This window comes from Martes martes, assembly GCF_963455335.1.
Source record: "Martes martes genome assembly, chromosome: 12".
NCBI classification, from domain to species: Eukaryota; Metazoa; Chordata; class Mammalia; order Carnivora; family Mustelidae; genus Martes; species Martes martes.
Window position 1 is genome coordinate 58,788,189 of NC_137900.1, and position 17,733 is coordinate 58,805,921.

The following is a 17,733-nucleotide window of genomic DNA, read 5'->3' on the forward strand; positions in this document are numbered from 1 at the left end:
CCTAAATGTTTCAAAATACAGAAATCGTTTTTTTAAATGATTTGTCTGTATATTCATACAGTGGAACGTTAACATAGTCACTAACAGCTATGTATTCAGAGACCGTTTTGTAGGAAAATGTATAATTATAGATAGGAGAAGAGTATAAAATGCAGTATATTGGAATTTTTGAAAATAAGTTTTGTAAGGGAATAAACATTATACACCAAAAAAAAAAAAAAACCTGCTGGAAGGAGCTGTATCAAAATAGTAGCATTTCAGAGAAAGAGTAATCATACGATCTCACTGATATGTGGAATTTGAGAAATAAGACAGAGGATAATAGGCGAGGAGAGGGAAAAAAATGAAACAAGACAAAATCAGAGGGAGACAAATCGTAAGAGACTCTCAGGAAACAAACTGAGGGTTGCTGGAGGGGAGGAGGGTGGGAGAGGTGGTGTGGTTGGGTGAGGGACATTGGGGGAGGGTATGTGTTAAGGTGAGCACTATGTATTGTGTAAGACTGATTAATCACAGGTCTGTACCCCTGAAACAAATAATACATTTATGTTAATGAAGGATAATGCATGATCAAAAAAATGGTAGCATTTATTATTTCTGGGTGGTAGTTAGGTGAGTTAAAAATTATCTTTGTTCTGTATTATGTACCCCATAAGGTGGTGTTAATTATTTTTTGTGATAAAGTGCAGTAAAATTAGTGCGACACACCTGTACCTACACTGTTTTCATTCATATGAGTTTAATTAAAAATTGTATGGCTTTTGAATTTTGGTGATTAACATAAGCTCATATAAATATTTGAGGAGATGCTCTAAGAATGTGCTAATAATAACTCTGACATTGGGGCTAACAAAATAAATATGAGCAGTTGTTAATCCTAAGAAGCTACTCTGTAGAAAGGAGTTTTGTTTCACTGGGATATAATAAGGTGAATTATTAGGCAGATGAAAAACCTGTAGTCTGATTTATTAGCATTTCATTTTTTCTCTTTTCAGGCGCATATTAAATTTCCTATTGACTACCCATATTCACCACCTACCTTCAGATTCTTGACCAAAATGTGGCACCCCAACATTTATGAGGTAAGAGACATATGATGTGAATTTCTCTGAAGGTTTACTTTTTAGATACAGTCCTTTAAAATAACCTTTATATCTCCATATGCTGTGGTTAGTCTGTAGCCACAAGGGAGTATTCATGGTTCCCCACTTTTAGTAATCTCTCGTTTAATTGTTCAAAATTGAGGGTAGTTTTATATCACCAGTGTATGTTATATTTAACAATACAGTTTTAAACCTTTGTTCCTTATTGCTAAGATTATAAAGCCTATGTGTTAAGACTTGCATTTAAAAAAAATTAGTATATAAAGTCATACAAATTAATTTGTGTACCTATCCTCTAGCATCGCAGTAATGGTCACCTGTTGCTATGATCAGAAATTAAGCTTTTTAGGGGAATTTATCCTACTACATTTGGACTGGCCTACTTTTAGGAATTGCTGCAGAACAGTTCAGAATCTCTTTGAGAATGAATCCAAGGTGAGGTTCTTCTCTTGGACAAATTCACAAGCCTGAGGGAATCATTTCTAGTTTTGTTGATGAAATGTATTTAGCCTTGGGCTAATCTGTAAGGATGGTAGAATGATGCATTTTGTTTCTCAGGATACTTATGTCAGGATCCTGTAAAATATCCTTAGAGTCCACTCCTTTACGGTTCTGTAATATTTTTCATTGTAATAAGGCTCTGAGGTGGTTTCATTTTATTGAAACTGTGACCCAAACATAAAATTGCTTTTTAAAATTTGCAGCATTAGTTATGTAGTCCCTTTTATTGGCCTGGTGTATATTGGGAAGCTCCTTTGCTCTAGAAACAGAACAACATCGTCTTTGAATCGCTTGTATGCAAGTAATGAAGACTTTCTCTAGAGTCCTGAATATATCCTATATAAATAAGCACACTGGAGCAGCCTTAGTGTTTTTCACAACTTGCTCTTTCTTTGAAGTGTTATCTTCACTTCCCCCCCTTTTCTATTTATTTATTATTTATTTGAGAGAGAGAGAATCTGTGTTTGGCGGGGGGCGGGGGGGTGGTTCGGGAAGTGGCAGAGGGAGAGAGAGAATCCCAACAGACTCAGCTGAGTATGGAACCTGAAACAGGGCTCAGTCCCCCAACCCTGTGATCATGACCTGAGCTGAAATCAGAAGTCAGTCACTTTAACTGACTGACTCACCTGGGTACCTACCCCCACTTTTTTTTTTAGAAGCCAGGAGGGGTTGAGGGAGAGAGACATACAATCTTAAGCAGACTCCTTGCCACCGAGGAGCCCCACGTGGGGCTCAATTTGACAACCCTGAGATTTTTTTTTTTAAAGATTTTATTTATTTATTTATTTGACAGATCACAAGTAGGCAGAGAGGCAGGCAGAGAGAGAGAGAGGAGGAAGCAGGCTCCCCGCCGAGCAGAGAGCCCGATGTGGGGCTCGATCCCAGGACCCTGGGATCATGACCCGAGCCGAAGGCAGAGGCTTTAACCCACTGAGCCACCCAGGCGCCCCACCCCTGAGATCTTGACTGAAATTAAGAATGAGACGTTTGACTGAGTCACCCAGGCACCCCTCTTTTCTTCTTTAAACAGAACAAACTGGTGTTCAAAAGGTGATATGTGGTTACATTTCCAGAAATAAGCTCCCAGAATATTGTTATAGTATCTTTAGTGTTTGACATAATCATAATCATAATATGAGTAAACAATAGTAAATACCTTATATTATTCTGTAGAACTAAGTTACCCATTATAGGAGAGAGACATGGAAGCAATTTGCTGTTTCATAAATTCAAAGTGAGTTCAATACACATAGAAATATTTTTGTGTGTCTGTCCATGTAATATATATATGTATATATATATTTTATTTATTTATAGATAGATTTTTTTTTTTAAGATTTTATTTACTTATTTGACAGAGATCACAAGTTAGGCAGAGAGGCAGGCAGAGAGGAGGAAGCAGGCTCCCTGCTGAGCAGAGAGCCCATCTCGGGGCTCGATCCCAGGACCCTGGGATCATGACCCGAACCGAAGGCAGAGGCCTTAAACCCACTGAGACACCCAGGCACCCCTATTTATAGATAGATTTTATTTTAATTTTATTTTTTTTATTAAAGTTTTTTTTTTTTAATTTATTTATCTGACAGAGAGAGATCACAAACAGGCAGAGAGGCAGGCAGAGAGAGAGAGGAGGAAGCAGGCTCCCTGCAGAGCAGAGAGCCCGATGCGGGGCTTGATCCCAGGACCCTGGGATCATGACCTGAGCCGAAGGCAGAGGCTTTAACCCACTGAGACACCTAGGCGCCCCTAGTTATAGATAGATTTTATTTTTATTTCATTTTTTTTATTAAAGTTTTTTTTAAATTAATTTATCTGACAGCGAGAGATCACAAGCAGGCAGAGAGGCAGGCAGAGAGAGAGAGGGGGGAAGCAGGCTCCCCGCTGAGCAGAGAGCCCGATGCGGGGCTTGATTCCAGGACCCTGGGATCACGATCCAAGCCGAAGGCAGAGGCTTTAACCCACTGAGCTACCCAGGTGCCCCTATAGATAGATTTTAGATAGCAAGAGAGAAGTGAGAAAATAAGCTTTTGTTTTGCTATTGAGAACTAATTTACCTTAAAGTGGTGTATTCACTTGTTTCCATCTCAAGTTATCTAATTCCCAAACCCCTCTCATATAAGAAACAAAAAAACAAGGAAAGAAATTGAAAAGTGAAGGAATAAAATGTAGGTGAACTCACCTTTCCACTATTTTCACACTATTAAGGTAGGCTGTTTAGTTCTGTCTCTTTAATATTTAGCATTGGATCATTATTTTTAAAAACTTTTCATATTCATAAAAATATTTTTGGTGGTAAAATAATGCATACATATCTTACAAATAGACATTTCTTTTCTTTTTAAAGATTTCATTTATTTATTTGACAGACAGAGATCACAAGTAGGCAGAGAGGCAGGCAGAGAGAGAGGAGGAAGCAGGCTCCCTGCTGAGCAGAGAGCCTGATGTGGGGCTCGATCCCAGGACCCTGAGATCATGACCTGAGCCAAAGGCAGAGGCTTTAACCCACTGAGCCACCCAGGCACCCCTAGACATTTATTTTCCATGCTATAAAAATTTTCTTTTAAAAGAAGTGGTAAGTCAGTTAGGAATTTAATTTGATGTAGTCTTGGTGGTCATGAGACTCTTCTCACATAAGTTATCTTGGCTACATTTAGAAATGGTATCAGAATTGAACTTTTTTATTTTTATCTTTTGAACTCTTTTTTAAAGATTTATTTATTTGAGAGAGACAGAGAGCACACATGAGTGGGAAGGGCAGAGTGAGAGGGAGAGAGAATCTCAGGTAGAGTCCATGCTAATCATGGAACCTGATGGGGTGCTCAGTTTCACAACCCTGAGGTCATGACCTGAGCCTAACCTCAAAGTCAGACACTTAACCAGCTGCACTACCCAGGTTCCCCAGAATTTAGCTTTTTGAGGGCCTATATCAGTATTTGTGCTTCTAGAGAATAGGGCTCTTGCTTTTTAGCCAAAGGGATATTCATGGTGGTGGTTCTCTATTCACCCACCTGTGTTGTCTACTTAAGGTGGACACATGGTGGACTTCAGTGTCAAATTGCTCTCATCACCAAAAAGTTTACTGTGGAGTTACTTATAATAGAACTGCAGGGAGGGGGCACAATGAAACAACCCAATCAAAAAACAAAAGCAGACTACTCAAATTCCAGAAAAAGGGACTTGATGAAAGAGTTTTTGGTAGGGGCTCCTGGGTGGCTCAACTGGTTAAGCATCTGCCTTCGGTTTAGGTCATGATCCCAAGGTCCTGGGATGTCCTGCATCGGGCTCTCTGCTCAGCAGGGAGCCTGCTTCTCCCTCTGCCTTCTGCTCCCCCTGCTTGTGCTCTCTCTTTGTTTCTCTCTAATAAATAAATAAAATCTTTATTTAAAAAAAGTTTTTGATATATTAACTTCATGGGCATTAAAAATAAGTACTGTAGGGGGGGACTCCTGGGTGGCTCAGTCTGTTAAGCTGCTGCCTTTGGCTCAGGTTGTGATCACAGGGTCCTGTGGTCGAGCCCCGCATTGGGCTCCTTGCTCATCTGGGAGTCTGCTTCTCCCTCTGCCTGCAGCTTCCCCTGCTTGTACGTACTGTCTCTCTCTCTCTCCCTCTGACAAATAAACAGAATTTCTAAATTTATATATATATATGTATACGTGTGTGTGTGTGTGTGTGTGTGTGTGTGTGTGTGTGTATGTATTAGGGGCACCTGGGTGGCTCAGTCGGTTGAGTGTTTGACTTTGATCTCAGCTCAGATCTTGATCTCAGAGTCTTAAGTTCAAATCCCTTGTTGGGCTCTACACTGGGCATAGAGCCTACTAAATAAATGTATGAGTAAATGAATGAGTAAAAATAAATATTGTAAAGACTGTTGTTAGAGAATAGTTTATTAATGTCAAGTTTTAAAAATCACTACAGCTTAGTTACAGTTTTGTTAAATATATCCATGGACACATTACTGCAGCCCCAAAAGTAGTAAATACTGCAATGTTATATGAGTGAACTTAATTGTTTTAACATTTCCTTTATCATTGCCAAGTTTGTGAAAGTTATAAATGTCAAGGGGGAACTTGGAGAACAAAAGAAATTTAATATAAATTTGTCATCAATCATTCTACTCCTGTCCACTTTGTAATATGTTGAGTGAGCTCAAAAATAGTTTCCTGGTTATAGGTAATTGCATTTTCAATGTAGACAGCCAACAAACGCCACTTGCCTCATGGACCATGTATTAAAAAGAGGTTTTTATACATACTGTAATTCACTATGAACTTTACAGCTATGGCAACTCATAATCTTCCTGTTCTTTATCATTTATTTAAAAAATTGGGGGGGCATGCCTGGGTGGCTCATATGGTTGGGCATCTGCCTTTGGCTTATCATGATCCATGATCTCTAGATCCTGGGATCGAGCCCCATATTGGGCTTCTCCCTCTCCCTTTGCCTGCTGCTCCACCTCCTTGTGCTCTTTCTCTCTCTCTGTCAAATAAATAACTAAAATCTTAAAAAAATTTTTTAAGAATATACTGGTATTTTATTTTTTTAATTAAAAATTTTTTTTATTTGAGAGAGAGAATGAGAAAGAAAGAGAGCCTGAGAACGGAGAGGGTCAGAGGGAGAAGCCGACTCCCTGCTAAGCAGGGAGCCTGATGCCATATTCCATCCTGGGACTCCAGCATCAAGAGCCAAAGGCAATTACCTAACCAACTGAGCCACTCAGGCGCCCCTAGAATATACTGTTTTTTTAGAGTAGTTTTAGGTTCACTGCAAAATTGAATAGAAAACACAGTATTTGATTATCTTTAGGATATAGTATTTTTAAATATTATTGTTTTAATAATGATTACAATTAGATTCTGCTTTTTTTAATAGGCTGTTCCCAAGACATGTTGTGTTATCTTGGGCTGCCATAACAGTAGCATACAGGGGATGGCTTAAACAGAAGAAATTTATTTTTTCACAGATTGGGAAACTAGAACTCGAACATCAGGGTACCAGCATGGTTGGTTTCTGAAGACTCTTGTGGCTTATCTCTGTGTCCTCACCAAGGCTTGAGTAGAGAGTGAGCTAGCTCTCTGGTATCTCGTATAAGTGTTTTTGCCAAGTCTACAGAACCATAACTTTTTGGAATAATAAAATTAAGGCTTTGTAGTAGTGAATGGGCCTAATTACACATAGTTTATGATCTTTGTAATAATTTAGTTGGATGGTATGCCATTATCAGCTTTTCAGAAATTGAAAGAACTGAATATGTCAAGAGTCCTCTACAATAAAGCTGTAATCACAAATTATTTTTTAAAAGATTTTATTTATTTATTTATTTGAGAAAGAGAGAGCATGAGAGGAGAGAAGGTCAGAGAGAAAAACACACTCCCCAGGGAGCTGGGAGCCTGATGCAGAACTCAGTCCTGGAACTCAGGGATTATGACCTAAGCCGAAGACAGTTCCTTTACCAACTGAGCCACCCAGGCGCCCTGTAATCATAAATTATATTTTAATTATTATTCAGAAAAGACCAGGTAAAAGCAGTAGTAATACTGTATTAGGGTTCTCCAGAGAAACAGAACCTAGAGCATACATAGAAATAAATACTAGAGGAGGTTTATTATAAAGGTTGGCTCACATGGTTATCAAGTCTGAGAAATTGCACAATCCCTACAAGCTGTAAAACTAGGAAAGCTGGAGGTATAATTTAGACTGAATCCAAAGGCCTGGAAACTAGGAAGCTGCTGGTGGCAATCCTAGAGTACCAAGGCCCCAAAACCCAGAGTTCCAGTGTTCCAGCTCAGTTTAATTTGTCCTTTGCATTTTTGGTCTATTCAGGCCCTCATGGACTGGATGATGCTTTCCCCAGTAGGATATCTGTTCCCATTATGGTGGATATTCTTTACTTAGTCTACGGATAGAAATATTAATTTTTTTCTGGGAACATCTTCACATCTGGAAGTTTACCAGCTATCTGAGCATCCCTTAGCCGAGTCATGTTGACACATAAGTTTAACCATCCCGGTTACCTATCTTTTCCACCCATTCCTCCCTTCCCATCCACATATGGTCTTTCTGTGTTCTGTGTACACCACTATATTCACAGCGAGATAATTAGGAAATTAATTTGAATCCTTTAGATAGCAGGGTGCTTTAAAATAAGGGCTTACTCCCTTCTTATTTGATAACACTCAGTAAAATTGTTAGATAATGCAACAAATGATACTTCACCTAGTTCTGCTTCATCTCCTATGCTCATTTAATGTACATTTCTTTCTCTTTGATTAAATTATTCTTTTCTTCTTTTGGTGGAATTATCTAATAGAGCTATGGTTTTTCTGTGGTTTCTCTGAGAATTTACTTTGTTACTCCTCCCAGGAATCAAGTAATGAAACCAAAGAAGTCATATTAGAATCAATTACAAATAAAGTTATCATATTATATTCTCTGATGATTTTTTAATGCTAGGATAAACTGCTTAAGTTCATTATTCTTTTTTTTTTTTTTTTTAATTTGTCAGAGAGAGAGAGGAGCGAGAGTGAGCACAAGTAGACAGAGTGGCAGGCAGAGGCAGAGGGAGAAGCAGGCTCCCCGCCGAGCAAGGAGCCCGATGTGGGACTCCATCCCAGGACGCTGGGATCATGACCTGAGCCGAAGGCAGCTGCTTAACCAACTGAGCCACCCAGGCGTCCCTTAAGTTCATTATTCTTGAACTTATTTCATATAAAATTTAAATATACAATTTTAAAATTCTAAAACATTTATAATTTTTCTAAAAAATTTTATTTATTTATTTGTCAGACAGAGATCACAAGTAGGCAGAGAAGCAGGCAGAGGGGGGCGGGAAGCAGGCTCCCTCCTGAGCAGAGAGCCCGATACGGGGCTCAATCCCGGGCAGAGGGAGAAGAAGCAGGCTTCCACTGAGCAGGGAGCCAAACTTGGGGCTCTATCCCAGGACCCTGGGATCATGACCTGAGCCGAAGGCAGAGGCTTTAACCCACCAAGCCATCCAGGTGCCCCAAACATTTATAATTTTTATTAAAATGCTCTCATTTCAATGTCTAAGTGCTATAAATATACTAAAGATGTGAAGTTTAAACCCACTTTTGGGGTGCCCGGGTGGCTCAGTGGGTTAAGCCTCTGCCTTCAGCTCAGGTCATGATCCCAGGGTCCTGGGATAGAGCCCCAAGTTTGGCTCCCTGCTCAGTGGAAGCCTGCTTCTTCTCCCTCTGCCCCTCCCCTTGCTTGTGCTCTCTGGCTCTCTCTCTCTCTGTCAAGTAAAATTAAACACACGCACACGCACACACACATGGTCTTCTAAAAAATTAAAAATAAATCCACTCCTTAAAAATAATTTTAGACTTAAAAGAGTTTGCAGAATAGTACAGAAAGTTTTCATATAACTTCTACTCAGGTTTCTCTAATGTTAACATCTTATGCAAGAATAGTACATTCATCAAAACTGAGAAATTAACTTTGGTACAATACTGTTAAGTAAACTACAGACTTTATGTGGAGTAAAGTGTGGAATGGGGAAGTTAAAACATTTATTACTTGTCTATAGCTGCTCTCTGTTCCTCTGTAGAGAGAAGACAAATTCTGTTTCTGTATTGTGTTGGTAAATCATCAGAAACATGCTTGAACTTAATCCACATAAAGATGCTGAGTGTTGTGAAAATGTTATCAGTATTTATTATCAAATTTTAAAGTGTGCATTTGATGGGAACCTGGGTGGGTCAGTTGGTTGAGCAACTGCCTTTGGCTCAGGTCATGATTCTGGAGTCCCCGGATTGAGTCCCGCGTCAGGCTCCCTGCTTGGTGGTGAGTCTGTTTCTCTCTCTGACCCTATCCCCCACATTCATTCTCCCTCCCTCCTTCCCTCTCTCTCTCTCTTTCTCTCTCAAATAAATAAAATCTTTTAAATTTAAAAGTGTGCATTTGATGAACATTAAAAAATTTACATACTTTTGGTCAGTGGTCTTTAAAAATGGACCTGAACAAAACATTTCTCTTTGAATTCATTTAAAGATTCTTCGGATGAGGGGCGCCTGGGTGGCTCAGTGGTTTAAGCCTCTGCCTTTGGCTTAGGTCATAATCTCAGGGTCCTGGGATGGAGCCCCGCATCAGGCTCTCTGCTCAGCAGGGAGCCTACTTCCCCACCTTTCTCTGCCTGCCTCTCCCCCCACTTGTGATCTCTGTCAAATAAATAAATAAAATCTTTAAGAAAAAAAAAAAAAGACTCTTCAAGTGAATATGAATGCTTTCTTATGTGCTGATCAGAAGTTGGTAACCTGTATTTTGTTTGCTTTAACTACTAAGATAAATTGACCTAACTTTTGTACCCAGTAAAAAATGTATATTTTTTGTTTCCATCATTAAAACAACTCATTGCTTGACTTGTAAAATATTCTTTAGTCTTAAGTCATTAGGGAAAAGTTCGTGGAATGTTCCTGTAGAACTGTCAAAATCTCTGTGTGACTTTCATCTTGGTTTATATGAACAAAGGAGTAAGGTGAAGAAAGTCACCAGAAACCAGATGATTTTGATTCTGATTGGGTGTTCAGATTTTACCTAGCAAATGCGATTTAATAATATACATTATTAAAAGTTTGAGTTTGTTATGTTTTAGTTAGATTTTTCACTTTTCCTTACAGTTTTTCTTTTAAAAAATAAGGACACTAGTTTACTCTGTGAGGGTATACAAACTTGAAGGATTTAAGTATAGGTACATTAGCCATTATTGAGAACATCATAATATTTAAGCCATCAGATTTGTCCTTTTGTAGAGCTGGGCTCTGGTTTGTAATTAGTCTTTGACAAGCAGGATTTAATATACATTTATGTAGTTATATTCATGGATTTGCAGATCTTATCCATTCTCTCTAAATTTAAGGTACAGGGAAAAGATTTCCCTCGGCAGTGCTATGCCCAAGTTTGGCTGCAAATCGGAATCCTGGGGAGAAGTTGTTAAAAATAAAGAATACTGGAGATTTCAGTTTAATTAGATTTGGAGGGGGCCTAAGCTAGATAGCCTTAATTTTACATTTAGAACTGTTTGGAGGCACCTGGGTGGCTCTAATCCGCTAAACGTCTGCTTTTGACTTAGGTCATGATCTCAGAGTCCTGCTCAGCAGGGAGTCTGCTTCCTCTGCCCCCCACCGCTCCCTACTTGTGTGCATGCTTTCTCTCAAATAAATAAATTAAAATCTTAAAAATGCATCATTTATGGAGACCCAGAACTTCCCCTTACTTTAAAAATAATAATTGTAATAAATAATAGTAATTATTGAGGTAAAATTCACATATATAAAATGAACCATTTAAAGTAAACACAATTCAGTGACATTTAATATGTGGTCCCAGTGTTGTTCAGTTGTCACCTCTGTTTGTAAAGTATTTCCATCACTCCTGCATAATACCTTACCTGTAACACAGTTTTCCCCCATTCCCATTTCACCCTAGTCCTAGTCTCTGACAGCCATGCCCCCAACTTTCTATCTCTGTGTGTTTATGTATTCTGGATATTTCTTAAAAAGAGAATCATACAATATGGACCTTTTGTCTCTGGCTTTCACTTAGGCTAATGTTTTGGAAGTTCCTCCATGTTGTATTGTGTATCAGTACTTCATTTTTTTAAAAAAAGATTTTATTTGAGAGAGAAGGTGAATGTACAACCTGGAGGAGAAGGAGAGAGTATCTGGAGCTGACTCCACACTAAGCGCAGAGCCAGATGCAGGGCTCAGTCTCAGGGCTTTTGGATAATGACCTGAGTTGAAACCACAAGTTGGCTACTTGACTGAGCCATGCATGGGCCCCAGTTCTTCATTTATCCTTATGGCTGGATGATATCCATATATCCATCCATCTATTGATGGACATTTGGACCTTCTCCACCTTTTGGATATGTGAATAATGCTGCTGTGACCATGTGTATAGATGTCTTGCTTAAGTACTTTTTTCAGTTCTTTCACTTATATACCTAGGAATGGAATTACAAGATCAAATGGGTAATTGTGTGTTTTACTTTTAGAGGAACGACCAGATGGTTCTGCAGCAAATGAACCATTTCATATTCCCACCAACAATGTATGAGGGCTCCTGTTTCTCCACATCCTCACTAATGCTTATTTTGTCATTTTTGTTTTCATTCTAACCATCACAAGTTGATGTTAAGTGATTTCTTTTTTTTTTTTTTAAAGATTTTATTTATTTATCAGATAGAGATCACAAGTAGGCAGAGTGGCAGGCGGGGGCGGGGGGAAGCAGGCTCCCTGCTAAGCAGAGAACCCGATGCGGGGCTCGATCCCAGGACCCTGGGATCATGACCTGAGCTGAAGGCATAGGCTTTAACCCACTGAGCCACCCAGGCACCCCAAGTGATTTCTTATTGTTGTTTTGATTTGCATTTCCCTACTGACTAATAATGTTTGTTCAAGTCCTTTGCCCATTTTTCAATTGGCTGGTTTATCTTTTTGTCTTTGAGTTGCAGGAGTTCTGTCTAATGAAGGATATTAAACCCTTACCAGATACATGACTTGGAGATATTTCCTTCAAATCTGTAGGGCTTTTAAAAATCATTTTATTGATAATGTCCTTTGCATAAAAGCTTTTCATTTTGATGAAGTCTGGTTTATCTTTGTTGCTCATGCTTTTGGTGTCATATCTAAGAATACATTGCCATATTGAAGGTCATGAAGATTTACCCCTATGTTTTGTTTTGGCTTTAGAAAGGGAGAGGACAGGGACAGAAGGAGAGGAAGAGAGAGAGAATCTTATGCAGGCTCCAAGCCCAGCAGAAGCCCAAAGCCAGAATGGATTTCATAACCCTGAGATGATAACCTGAGCTGAAATCAAGAGGTGGTTGCTTAACCAACTCAGCCAGCCAGGCACCCCCGGTTTTTTTTGTTTGTTTGTTTTGTTTTTTGTTTTAAAGAGTCTTATGGGGCGCCTGGTTGGCTCAGTTGGTCAGGCTACTGCCTTTGGCTCAGGTCATGGTCCTGGAGCCCTGGGATCGAGTTCCACATCAAGCTCTCTGCTTGGCTGGGAGTCTGCTTCTCCCTCTGACCTCTCCCTTCTCATTCTCTCTCTCTTTCTCTCAAATAAAATAATAAAAATAAATCTTGAAAGAGTTTTATGATTTTAGCTCTTAGATCTTTGCTCCATTTTGAGTTAATTTTGTGCGTGGTATAAGGTATGAATCCAACTTCACTCCTTTGTTTTTGGAATTTCAGTTATCCTAGCATCATTTGTTGAAGAGACTTATTTCCCCATAGAATGGACGTAGGATCCTTATCAAAAATCATTTCACCGTAGATGTATGGATTTATTTGGTGACTCTTAGTTCTAGTCTTTTGGTCTATAGGTCTATTTTTTTTTTAATTTTATTTATTTATTTGACAGACAGAGATCACAAGTAGGCAGAAAGGCAAGCAGAGAGAGAGGAGGAAGCAGGCTCCCCACTGAGCAGAGAGCCCAATGCGGGGCTCGATCCCAGGACCCTGGGATCATGACCTGAGCCGAAGGCAGAGGCTTTAACCCACTGAGCCACCCAGGCGCCCCGGTCTATAGGTCTATTATTAAGCCAGTCCTAAACTGTCTTGTTGACTTTAGCTTTATACTAAGTTTTGGAATCAGGAAGTGTGAGTTCTCCAACTTTACTCTTTTTTAAATTTTTAAATTTTTATTTTATTTATTTATTTTTTAAAGATTTTATTTATTTAAAAAATAAAAAAATAAAAAAATAAAAAAATAAAGATTTTATTTATTTGACAGAGAGAGACACAGCAAGAGAGGGAACACAAGCAGGGGGAGTTGGAGGAGAAGCAGGTTTCCCACAGAATAGGGAGCCCAATGTGGGACTGGATCCCAGGACCCTGGGATCATGACCTGAGCTGAAGGGAGACTCTCAACGACTGAGCCACCCAGGTGCCCCTTTACTCTTTTTTTAAAAACATCTTATTTATTTGAGAGAGAGGGAGAGCATGCATGAGCAGGGGGAGAGGCAGAGGGACAGACAGACTCCACACTGATGTAGAGCCCGATGTGGGTCTTGATAACAGGACCCTGAGATCAGATGCTTAAACAGCTGAGCCACCCACGTGTCCCTATACTCTTATTATTATTATTATTATTTTTTAGATTCTAAAAATTTATTTATTTGAGATAGAGGTAGTGACAGAGAGAGTATGAATGGGGAGGAAAGGGAGAAGCAGGCTCCCAGCTGGGCAGGGAGCCCCATTCAGGGCCCCATCCCAGGACCCTGGGATCATGACCTGAGCCGAAGGCAGAACTCTTAACTAACTGAGCCACCCAGGTACCCCATTTACTCTTCTTTTTTAAGATTGTTTTTGCTTTTGTGGGTCCCTTAAATATCTGTATAAATTTTAGAATCAGTTTTTCAATTTCTGGAAAAAGGACAGTTAGGATTTGTTTGTTTTTAAAGATTTTATTTATTTGACAGACAGAGATCACAGTAGGCAGAGAGGCAGGCAGAGAGAGAAGGTGGGGAGCAGGCTCCCTGCTCCCTGCTGAGCAGAGAGTCCGAGTCGGGGCTTGATCCCAGGACCCTGAGATCATGACCTGAGCTGAAGGCAGAGGCTTAACCCACTAAGCCACCCAGTTGCCCCAGGAAGCTAGGATTTTGATGAAGATTTCATTTAATCTATAGATCAAATTGGGGATATTTTTCTGTTTGCTTAGGTCTTTCATTTCTTTGAGCTGTGTTTTTTTTTTTTTTAAGATTTTATTTATTTATTTGACAGGCAGAGATCACAAGCAGGTAGAGAGGCAGGCAGAGAGAGAGGAGGAAGCAGGCTCCCCACTGAGCAGTGAGCCCGATGTGGGGCTCGATCCCAGGACCCTGGGATCATGACCTGAGCTGAAGGCAGAGGCTTTAACCCACTGAGCCACCCAGGCACCCCGAGCTGTGTTTTAATAGTTCTCTGTGTACGAATCTTTCACCTCCTTGGTTAGATTTATTCCTCAGTATTTTATCCTTTTAGATGCCATTGTAAATGGAATTGTTTTCGCAGTATCCTTTTTACGTTATCCTGTTTAGATTATTGCTGGTATAGAGAAGTAAATCTGATTTTTGAGTTTTGATCTTATATCTTACAACTTCGCTGAATTTCTTTATTAGCTTTAGTAGCTATCTTATGAGTTCTTTGAAATTTTGTCATTTTTGAAATAATTCTATTTCTTCCTTTCCAGTTTGTGTGCCTTTTATTGCTTTTTCTTGTTTAGTGCTCTGGCTAAAACTTTCAGGGCAGTGTTAAATAGCAGTGGTAAAAATGATTATCCTTTTCCTATTCTTGATCTTAGGAGGAAAGATTTCACCATTTAGTGTAATGCTAGCTGTGAGGTTTGTTTTGTTTTGTTTTGTTTTTTAAGATTTTTATTTATTTATTTGACAGACAGAGATCACAAGTAGGCAGAGAGAGGGAAGGAAGCAGGCTCCCTGCTAAGCAGAGAGCCGGATGCGGGGCTTGATCCCAGGACTCTGGGATCGTGACCTGAGCTGAAGGCAGAGGCTTTAACCCACTGAGCCACCCAGGCACCCCTGAGTTGTTTCTTTTTAAATTCTGTTACAATGTTGAGATACTTTCCTTCTATTTATAATTTTTTTAGTGTTTTTATTATGAAAAAGTTTTGCATTTTGTCAAATGCTTTGTATCAATTGAGATGTCCATCTTTTAATAAGTCGTTTCTGAGTACAAATTTGCGTATGTCATTCCACTGCTCAGAAATTTTTATGTATATAGGTATAAACTCAGAACAAAGTAACATATTTTTCTGGTCTAATTTTTATATATAATCTATTTTTCATTACAGGTGGGTTCTTTACCATTGTGGTAGGTAGAATAATGGTCCTTCAGAAGAGTCCACATCCCAATCCCTGGAACCTGTGTTATGTTAGCTTATATGTTAAAGAAAAATTAAAGTTGCTAATCATTAGCTGACCTTAAAATAAAGAGATTATTCTGGATTACCCAGGTGGGCCCACTGTAACTTTCAAGTGGAAGAGGTAGGCAGGAAATGAGAGTGAGAGATGTGATTATGGGAGAAAGGCCCAGAGAAATGCAACATTGCTTGCTTGAAGATTAGAGGAAGGAAGACCAAGAGCAAAGGCGTGTGGGTGGCCTTTAGAAGCTTAGAAAGGACAAGGAAAGAGATTTTTTCTTAGAGACTTCAGAAAGGAGTACATTGCTGCTGACACACTGAACTAGCCTTGTGAGAATAGTGTCAGATTTTGACCTACAGAAGTGTAAAACAATAAATTGCTGTTTTAACTACTAAGTGTGTGGTGATTTGTTACAGTAGCAATGCAAAACAAATACAACTACCGTAGCATATTCTGTTTATAATGTTGGTTTGTTTTTTAAGATTTTATTTATTTATTTGACGAGAAATCACAGTAGGCAGAGAGGCAGGCAGAGAGAGGAGGGGAAGAAGGCTTCCCGCTGAGCAGAGAGCCGATGTGGGGCTCAGTCCAGGACCCTGAGATCATGATCCAAGCCGAAGGCAGAAGCTTAACCCACTGAGCCACCCAGGCGCCCCTGTAATGTTGGTTTATTTCTCTGGGCTAACTCATGTCTAAATTCCCTTTTTAGGTTGTTAAAATTATAATTACTATTCAAGACCCATCTCAAAGCTTTCTCAAACACTAAACCTTTAGTTTGTCTTCACAGCATGTGCCAGGTGTCCTCTATCCAAATACATCCTAAGTTTCTCCTTGTTTCTCTTGTGCTTTTTTTTTTAACCTTCCTCATAGCATCTAATAAGTTTTAGAATTTAGTATTTGGTATTTTATTAAAAATTTTATTCTCCTTTTAAAAATGTTCTGTTATCTTGATATGGTTGTGCATTTTGTGTGTATATCTAAATTTGGGTTGTGTATATGTAAGATTTTTATATTTTAGTTATATCTCTATTTAGAATTTTGAATGTTAGGATTTTTTTTTTTTTTTTTTTAATTTATTGGACAGACAGAGATCCCAAGTAGGCAGAGAGGCAGGCAGAGAAACAGGAGGAAGCAGGCTCGGAGCAGAGAGCCCGATGCGGGGCTTGATCCCAGGACCCTGGGATCATGACCTGAGCCGAAGGCAGAGGCTTTTAACCACTGAGCCACCCAGGTGCCCCTAGAATTTTGAATCTTTCATTTTAGGCTATGATTGGTGACAATATCTTAGTCTTTTTTCTATTGAATAACAATCTGTGATGCATATGGTAAGCAATCCATATGTATTTGACTTAAACTAAATGTACATGTGGATTAGGTCCTATAATTTAAATTTATGAACCAAAGGGCGCCTGGGTGGCTAGGTCAGTTACGCATCTGCCTTCAGCTCAGGTCATGATCCCAGGGTCCTGGGATCAAGCCCCTTGTCAGGCTCCCTGCTTCAGCAGGAAATCTGCTTTTCCCTCTCCTCCAGTTCCTTTCCCTGCTCATGCTCATTTGCATGCTCTCTCTCTCAAATAAATAAATAAAATCTTACCCAAAAAAGTAGTGAGTTTTATACATATCCTGGGGGAATTAAAATTTATTGGGAGGCATATTTTCAGTTTCTATAAACCATACTTATTGAAACCATGGATGTTAAAGATGGTTATAGCATCTCTCTAGACAGATTTTAAGCAAGGTCAAATTTTGGGAGGGGTTGTTTCTTTTTATGTACTTTAGATTCAGATGTGTCTGAAAATAAAGATACTTGGTTGCTCCTCAAGACTCTTGAATCTCAGTTAATATACATGTCTATTTTTTTATAGATATATTTATTTTAGAGAGCACAAGCACGTGAGCGTGAGTGGTCGGGCATGGGGGATGAAGGTCAAAGGGAGAGGGAGAGAAGCAGACTCCCCGCAGAACGCAGAGCCCAATGTGAGGTTTGATTCCACAACCCCAAGATTATGACCTGAGCCAAAATCAAGAGTCAGACACTCCACCGACTGAGCCACCCATGCGCCCCTCTCAATTTTAAATGAGTTTTTCTTAGAAGGATGGTGCTATAAACATACTGCTTCTTTTTTAAGAAATACATCTTACAGATTGGTCAGAACTAATATTTATAATACAAAAGAGTTTTCAAAAAGATTTTTAAAAAGATTTTATTTATTTGACAGAGAGAGACAAAGTTAGAGAGGGAACACA

General features: G+C 39.2%; 1 protein-coding gene across 1 annotated transcript in view; it reads left to right on the top strand.

Annotated features, from left to right (window-relative positions):
* The window catches only part of UBE2R2 (ubiquitin conjugating enzyme E2 R2), a 107,852-nt gene that overhangs the window by 69,287 nt on the left and 20,832 nt on the right, over nucleotides 1-17,733 (top strand). The window contains exon 2 of the mRNA XM_080820541.1: nucleotides 996-1,082. Coding sequence (XP_080676667.1) covers nucleotides 996-1,082 — 87 coding nt within the window. The remainder of the gene's footprint in view (nucleotides 1-995; nucleotides 1,083-17,733) is intronic.